This window comes from Pteropus alecto, unplaced genomic scaffold, assembly GCF_000325575.1.
Source record: "Pteropus alecto unplaced genomic scaffold, ASM32557v1 scaffold164, whole genome shotgun sequence".
Lineage (NCBI taxonomy): Eukaryota > Metazoa > Chordata > Mammalia > Chiroptera > Pteropodidae > Pteropus > Pteropus alecto.
The window spans coordinates 26,555,026-26,563,238 of NW_006439568.1; the positions used below are offsets into that span (position 1 = coordinate 26,555,026).

The 8,213-nt window shown below is 32.2% G+C and overlaps 1 protein-coding gene across 1 annotated transcript in view; it reads right to left on the reverse strand.

Moving 5' to 3' along the window:
- INTS8 (integrator complex subunit 8) overlaps positions 1–8,213 on the reverse strand; it is a 51,905-nt gene that overhangs the window by 34,358 nt on the left and 9,334 nt on the right. The window contains exons 5-8 of the mRNA XM_006916678.3: positions 7,952–8,003; positions 6,880–7,062; positions 3,768–3,875; positions 2,122–2,277 (exon numbers count right to left, since the gene is read on the reverse strand). Coding sequence (XP_006916740.1) covers positions 2,122–2,277; positions 3,768–3,875; positions 6,880–7,062; positions 7,952–8,003 — 499 coding nt within the window. The remainder of the gene's footprint in view (positions 1–2,121; positions 2,278–3,767; positions 3,876–6,879; positions 7,063–7,951; positions 8,004–8,213) is intronic.

The window sequence follows — 8,213 nt, forward strand, 5'->3', positions numbered from 1 at the left end:
TCACCAGTGAATTCTACCAAACATTCAAAGATTTAATACCTATTCTCCTCAAACTCTTCCAAAAAATTGAAGAGGAGGCAATACTTTCCAACTTATTTTATGAGGCCAATATCCCCGATACCAAAACCTGGCAAAGATAGCACAAAAAAAGAAAACTACAGACCAATATCTCTCATGAACACAGATGCAAAAATCCTAAATAAGATACCGCAACATACTAAAAAGATTATACACCACCATCAAGTGGGCTTCATCCTAGAAGCACAGAGATGGTTTAACATACGGAAATCGATTAATGTGATACATCACATAAACAAATTAAAAAATAAGAATATGATCATATCAATAGATGCAGAAAAAGCCTTCGACAAGACAGCATCCATTTATGATCAAAACACTTAACAAAATCGTTAAGTGCCTGAACATAATGAAGGCCACATATGACAAACCCTCAGCCAACATTATACTTAGTAGTGAAAAACTAAAAATCTTCCCTCTAAGATCAGGAACAAGTCAAGGCTGTCCACTATTGCCACTGTTATTCAATATAACACTGGAGGTCCTTGCAAGTGCAATCAGACAAGAGAAAGACATAAAAAGCATTCAAATAGGAAACGAAGAAGTCAAACAGTCAGTATTTGCGGATGACATGATTCTCTATATAGAAAACCCTAAAGACTCCACAAGAACACTACTAGAAACAATAAACAAATACAGTAAAGTTTCTGGATACAAAAATCAATGTTCAAAAATCCATAGCGTTCCTATGCCCTAATAATGAAGGGTCAGGAAAAGATAATTCCTTTTGCAATTGCACCAAAAAGGAATAAAATACCTAGGAATAAATTTAACGAAACATGTGAAGGACCTATATAATGAAAACTATAAGACCTTATATTAAAAGAAATTGGAGAAAATACAAAGAAATGGAAAGATATTCTGTGTTCTTGGATTGGAAGAATCAACATAGTTAAAATGACCATGTTACTTAAAGCATTATACAGATTTAATGCAATCCCCATCAAAATCTCATCAGCATTTTTTAAAGAAATAGAACAAAAAAATCACCAGATCTCTATGGAAGCACAAAAGACATTGAATCGGCAAAATCATCCTGAGAAAAAAGAACAAGGCTGGAGGCATCACTCTGTTCAACTTTAAATTATACTACAAAGTGACAATAATCAAAACGGCATGGCATTGGCAGAAAAACAGACACAGAAACCAGTGGAAAAGAATCAAGAATCCAGAAGTAAACCCAAGTTCATATGGGAAAATAATTTTCGACAAAAAAGCCAAAAACGTACAGTGGAGAAAAGAAAGCTTCTTCAATAAATGGTGCTGGAAAAACTGGAAAGCCACCTGTAAGAGAATGAAACTAGACTGTTGTCTATCACCACACACCAAAATTAACTCAAAATGTATTAATGACCTGAATATAAGACCTAAAACAATAAAATTGCATAGAAGAAAACACAGGGACTAAACTCATGGACCTTGGACTTTAAAACTATGAATGCTAATCCCCAGTGATTTTCATTATAAAACTAAAGATATATACCCGGAGGGAGAAACAAAAATCTCAACAATTTTAAGCCTTCTTCACAAGTAAAACTGAAATGAGGACCAAGATTATTGGCTAAGTGCGCTCTGTAACCCACCATCCAAATCTACCATGACCACATTGCTCGCTTTCTTGTTTAGTCTTAATATCTGCAGTGGCTAATAAGGCTGGGCTACAAGGCTATAGTTTCAAATCAAACACAAAACTTTAGAGGCCATAAAACTAAAAGTTCTCTACCTATAATTTTAGAAGTTAAAAGTTCTGCTTAGAGTTTCTTACAGAATTTACTTAAAATGGGCAAGTTCTATACATTCAAGAAAGGATATCAATAATAAGGAATCGACATCTATATAGTGCTTTGTCTTAGCGTTTATAAACTATAACTTTTCACTTGATTCTCACAGGAAGCTTATGAAATGGGGTAATTATTACCACTATTATATAGGCCACTCTGACAGACTTCCCCCAAATCACACAACTGGTAAATGATGGTGCCAGGATTCAAACTCAGTCTTGTTTGGCTTCCAAAACTTTTTAATTATACTACTAAGTCTTACCTGATAGTTGCCAGATCTCAAACAAATATGGACTTGACTATACGGAGTCAACTGTTGAGAGGTACTATCCGAAGAAGGTACAAGAACATCACATGCTTGACAATAGCCAGCTAATCGCTTCTCATCTATGGTACAATGAAGAGATAATGAACCTATCTGTAAAGTAAGAGATATATATCATTATCCATCAATGTAATAGAAACAATAAGTCTAGCATCCACTTAGTGCATTTAAACAGTACAAGAAAATGATAAAGCAAAATTCAGAGCTGGAGGAAACATAAAAAATATAAAGGTTAAAGGTTTAGAGCAGATGTCAGCAAACTATTGCTCACAGACCAAATCCAGCCTGTGGCCAGTTTTTGTACGGCCACTGAGCTAAAAACAATTCTTAAAACTATAAAGGGAAAAAACCTAACACATGAGAATTGACTACAAAAACTATGTAAGGTCCACAAAGCCTAAAATATCTACTATCTGGCCCTTTACAAAAAGTTTGGTGACTCCTGGTTTAGTTTTCAGGACAACATACAAAAAGCAGACATCATTATCGCTCTAAGTATGACAATTAAGACATTAACAGAGTGAACACTATTAAAAACAAGCTTAAAATATTTACAAATACATATACTTTGCAGAAATTCACAGGAGAGCAAAAAAAACACCTTTGATCTTCGCTCAACTGGAAAAAATTGGAATGCTTCTATTAAAACAGAAAGATGATTTAAAAGACACATTAAAAAATTTTTAAAGGTTTAAATCAGTATACTTGAAATGCCATAAAATTAGAAATCTGATGAATTACCTGGGCAAAGTAAAATGGGGATTCCGAATGGGTCTCAAAGATTTAAAGTAAATTTCTAGCAAATTTAATCAATTTATTGGGTGAGAAAAGAAGAGGCTAAAGTGGGAATTGTTCTAGGCACCAGGCATATGAAAAACCTATTTACATAATTTAAAGGTCAGTCTGAACCATAAAAAGAAAAATGCAATTGATAAACACATGAAAAAATCTACCCTAAGAATTTAAAAATGCAAAAATTTTAAAGATACTATATATCATCCATCAAGTTAGCAATTAAAAAAAAAAAAAAAAAACTCACTGCTGATTACAGTACCCAGAGAAAGGTACCTGAAAAGCAATTTGGTTTTATATATTATAGCCTTTAAAAAATTAATAACCACTGGACATGGCAATTCTATTTGCAAAAATTTAACTAGAAAGTATCTAAAGTCCAAACAAAAATTTATGCTTGGAGATATAAATATTGCAGCTTTATAATAAAAACAGTAAACAACCTACATGCCCACACATTAGAGAAATGAAGCAAATCACAGAATAGAATACATTTTAATGTTGATTCTAAGATTAAACCAAGACACAAAATAGTTTATATAGAATGAGCTTAACTGTATAAAAACATATATATAGAAAGAATATAAACTGGAAGAATATAAGGTAAAATGGCAAAAAGAGTTACCTCCAGGCAGTACTAGCAGAGATTTTTTAAAATGTTTTCAGTGCTTTTTTGAACTTTGTAAATTTACTACTACAATAAACACTACTGTTTATCAGAAAAATTAAGGCCAAAAAATGTACAGATGTTGTAAAGGACTGTGTATTATGTGCCTCATGACTGTATTTACCTCTGCAATTAGTTCTTTGGTTCTAAAAAATTTTTCTCTGGCGTTTTCATAGACAGCTGAATTTGTAGAGCCTTGCTGGAAGTATGCTGCACCCAAATCGTAACACACCTAAAATGGTAACAAACACCAATTTGCTTAGTAATTTTTCACATACTTAAGAGTTGACAAAACCCAAAATTGTCTCAGCAAAACTACAGATACATATATAGGAAAGAAATATATTTCAATAAGCAGTGAAACATTAATGATACTAGTCACAAGCAACAAAAAACAACTTTGACTGACTTAAGCAGAAACCAGATTTACTGATAAGATTTCAAGTGGCCTAAAGTATTATTGGTAAGTCCAAAGAATCAAGCTTAGAAAACAAAAGGGGTAAGGGAGGCAAGAAATCAGGATGAGAGCCACAAACTGCCCTAATGAGATACCACTACAGCCATTCCAACACTAGAATTTGCAGCTCATATCACCTGAAGTCACCAGCACTAGACAATGAAAGCAGCAGCTACATACACTCTTACTCATGCTGCCCCTGAAAACTAGATGTTACTATCACTATTGCTGGTACTCACCATCACAATGGACTATCATCCCCACTTCACTGACTTACTAGCTCCTGAAGCAGTCTATACTAAACTTGTCTGTCACACCTATGTGTCATGCTTGCCCTTCAAACAAGATAAGGATAGAGAAAGCCAGTATTTGGAGTTTCCAGTTCTATTATAGGAAGGAAGCTCTGCTTCCCACCAAGTCTCATAAGATACAGAGTTCTAAAACAGAAGAGGAAAACGTCTACGCTAACAGGACTGGTCAGAATAAAATATTTAGAAATTTGAATTAACTATAAAATGATAGTACATTTCCGGTTATCTTTTTTTCTAATAAAATTTGTATATTTTTCCCAAGAGCTTTCTTAAATTGATGCCTAGATTTACCAAATACAGAACTCAAAGACTCAGATTATCCAACTTGGCCTTTTTATGGACAAGAATACTATGGCAAAGAAAGTGACATGTCCATTAAAGCATATAACCAAGTATTAGCAGAGCCCAGGCTTGAAACCATAACACTAGGCCCCTAATATCTTTTCTCAAGTTTATTCTGCACATGGCTGACAGATCAGTCTTTTTGATCTTTCTTAAAATTTTCAAATTATTCTAAGTCAGAAAGTTCAAATGCCTTAGCCTGATCTTCTCTCTCCAAACCTCTCCATTCTCCTCTACTTCAATCATACCAGTGTCAATTCCCTATTTATAACAGATCCCAGAAATAAGCTTCATTCCATACTCATTATTTCCATTTATATCAAACCAATCTTAGCCAACAGATACTTATTCTTCCTTCAAACTCTTAAGCTGTATAGTTTGTATTATTCATTATGGAGCTACTCTTCACTGACATGCATTATAGCTATTACTCTGTGTCTGTGCTCTAATTATTATGGAGCTAGTCTCTACTGATATGTATTACAGCTATTATTTTATTATTCTGTGTTCAACAAATCAGAATTAATGCTTACCAGCCTCTAGAATACTGCTTTGTACTATTTAGTTCACATTAAATGTTTGGCTGATTTTTATTCTAGAAAGCTTCCTCCTATCTAGGGTACAGGGGTGCTAAAAAGAAAAAAAAAAGAAGAAAAAAATATATATGGGAGGTAGATTTATACACACGTACACACACACATGGATATATATGCATCCATATTACAGTTAGATATAATTTCCCTTTTCAGGCAAAGACAGAGTATAAGAGTTCAAAAAGATACTTTCAAGTATTACTATACTAGGTGACTAGTCATTAAAATGAGTTTAAATTCTGTAGTTAAGAAGTGATCAACAGGTTAAAAAAAAATCTGATAATGAATCTGCCCTTAAGAACAGTAATGCTTTTAGTTTTACTGGGGAAAAAAAATTTAATAATTTTGCGTCAGGTAAATTTTAGTAAAGAATGCACTTTAAATATTAACATGCTAGAAAATGAATATTACTACTAAGTTGCCATTCAAAAAACAGGAATTATGGCTCAGCTATGTAATTAAAAGAATATTTGATAAAGTTTACTTTGCACATCTAGATGTCTTATAAGAGTTTTGTTTTTCAGGTTATTATCGTCCACTATACTGAGAAAATCAGAAGTGTTACCAATAACTTTTAAACAGACTCTTAGCGATTATAAGACACTACAGTACCAGAAAGCTTCCTATACGCAAGTTTCATTTAACGATTTAAAGAATTTGTCGTTGTCTATGCCTCATTACTCCTACTAGAGCCATCATCTCATCAGGTCTTGAAAAAATTATTACATTCAATTCTGGAACCAGCTAATCTGAAAAGGCACGTTCCAACACTTTGTCACTATTTCCCTTTCACGAATGGGAAATAGTGATTAAAAGTCATGTCAATTCACACGACAAAGGAAAAATATAGGAAAAAAAAAGAAACTATTCTAGTGGCCCTATTTAGACAACTGTCAATATTTTTAAATTTCTATTATACTCAAGGCTCTGTGCTAGAAAGTGAGAAAGATATAAAGTATATTAAAAAAAAAAAAAAAAGACCTCAAAGTGTTTACAATCCAGCAGGAGAAAAACAAAATGAATAAATAACATCCAAAAACAAACAACTGAAAGCTGTCAAAAGAAGTAAGGCCCAGAGTTACAGAGAGCAGACACCTAAAGATCCTGAAACATGAGATATTTTCTCTAGGGGCCTACATATTTTAAAGTCTAGAACAAATAGTTGGGTCTTTCTTTTTTTATTGAGGGGCAGGGGGATGCAAAGGCTCCTTAGATTTCTAATTATATGAATGAACTGTTAATCAGTTATGTATTCGCTGCATTCTCAGGATTTAAACTCTATACACTAAATACTACTGGGAGACTATTTCAGAGACAAACATCAAATGAAATTTCCCTTGCATTTCTTTTAGAAAAATTTCAAGTGAAGTCTTACAAAATTTACAAATTAAGAGCAATGCAAACAGTTTTAATAGCATCTTAAGTCGAAATCAAAAAAGACGAAAGAAACAAATTCTAATTAAAAATATTAGGATGATCTCCTAAGATTTTCCAAAAATCTGCCATGCATTCATTAAATACTGAAATAAATACCTGGCACTGCATCTCCTCAGTTTTGATTTTCAATCCAGCAGTAAAACTCTCTGTTTCTCCATTTACCATGCCTGGCTCCATGGCCAATAAATCTAGTGTTCTCATTGTGTGGACGTAAAGATCCTTATTTAATTTAAGGGCTGCCTCTAGTACCAAAATAGAATCAGAAGCTTGTTCTTTGAGCTATAAAAATTCAATAAACAAATTATTAAAATAAAAAAATGGCAACAATGGATGATATTACCCAAAATATATTTACAGGATACTTACTTAGTGTACTAAGCTATTAAAATTTTTTTTTAACACAGTAGGAATGCAATTAAGTTTAAATAAAGTTATCTTAAATTTAAAAAAAAAATACAGCAAGTTTCTACTGTAAAATTAGGAAATACAAATTGGAAAAGTTTACCTTTTTTCTATAGAAAAGTAAATTTAAAAAATGCTTTAAGATTTGCTGTTCTATTGATTTATTCAAGTAATGTTTGTATACTTTAATGTACTAGTCATTTTAATAGGAACCAGGTAACAAAAATAAAACAGGTTTTTGCTTCCATATTCAAAATACTACAGCATATTTATTTTATATAGATGCAAATTGTTTATTTTCATCTCCTTTCCCAGCCCCTGCACTTTACATGGTATCTCCGGCACACTGTAGGTATTAAAGAATTAGAGATCGTTTTTAAATTATGAAAAATCCTATGTATCTACTTTTACATAACTAAATTTAAAAAATAACTATTTTTCTGACTACAAAATTAATTTTAAAATATACATTTATTGTAGGATTTTTGGAAATAATAAAAGAATATAAAGATATCACCTGTAAGAGTAATTTGTCGTATCTGCCAAAGTATCGTAAAATATTCAACAACAGAAGTGGTGGTAATGTACTCCATCATTAACACTGAAAATCTGTACAATTTAGAATATTACCAAACTATGTTCTAACAGTGAAAATCTAAAAGTCATTGTATCTAGACCTTGACGATTCTCAAATACCTAAGGAGAAGCATCCAACATGTTCTAAATGTATCCCAGATATGTTAAAAATACTGATGCCGACACTCACCACTTTCAAAATATTTTCTGTTAGCTCCTTCTCTTGTTGCATCTGATTCATACTAAAAGAGAAATTATTGAACAGTATTGAATGTTACTCAAAAGACTGCAAGTTCAAAACTTTAAGACATCATCCCTGAAAATAAGGTTGAATTTAAATAAAAATGTTTTTAATGCTATTTCCTCTCATGGATAAAAAAACCAAACTCAATTATAATGATGCTCATTTATTTACCCTTGTTTTCTCATTTGCTTTGCATTAAAAAAAAAAA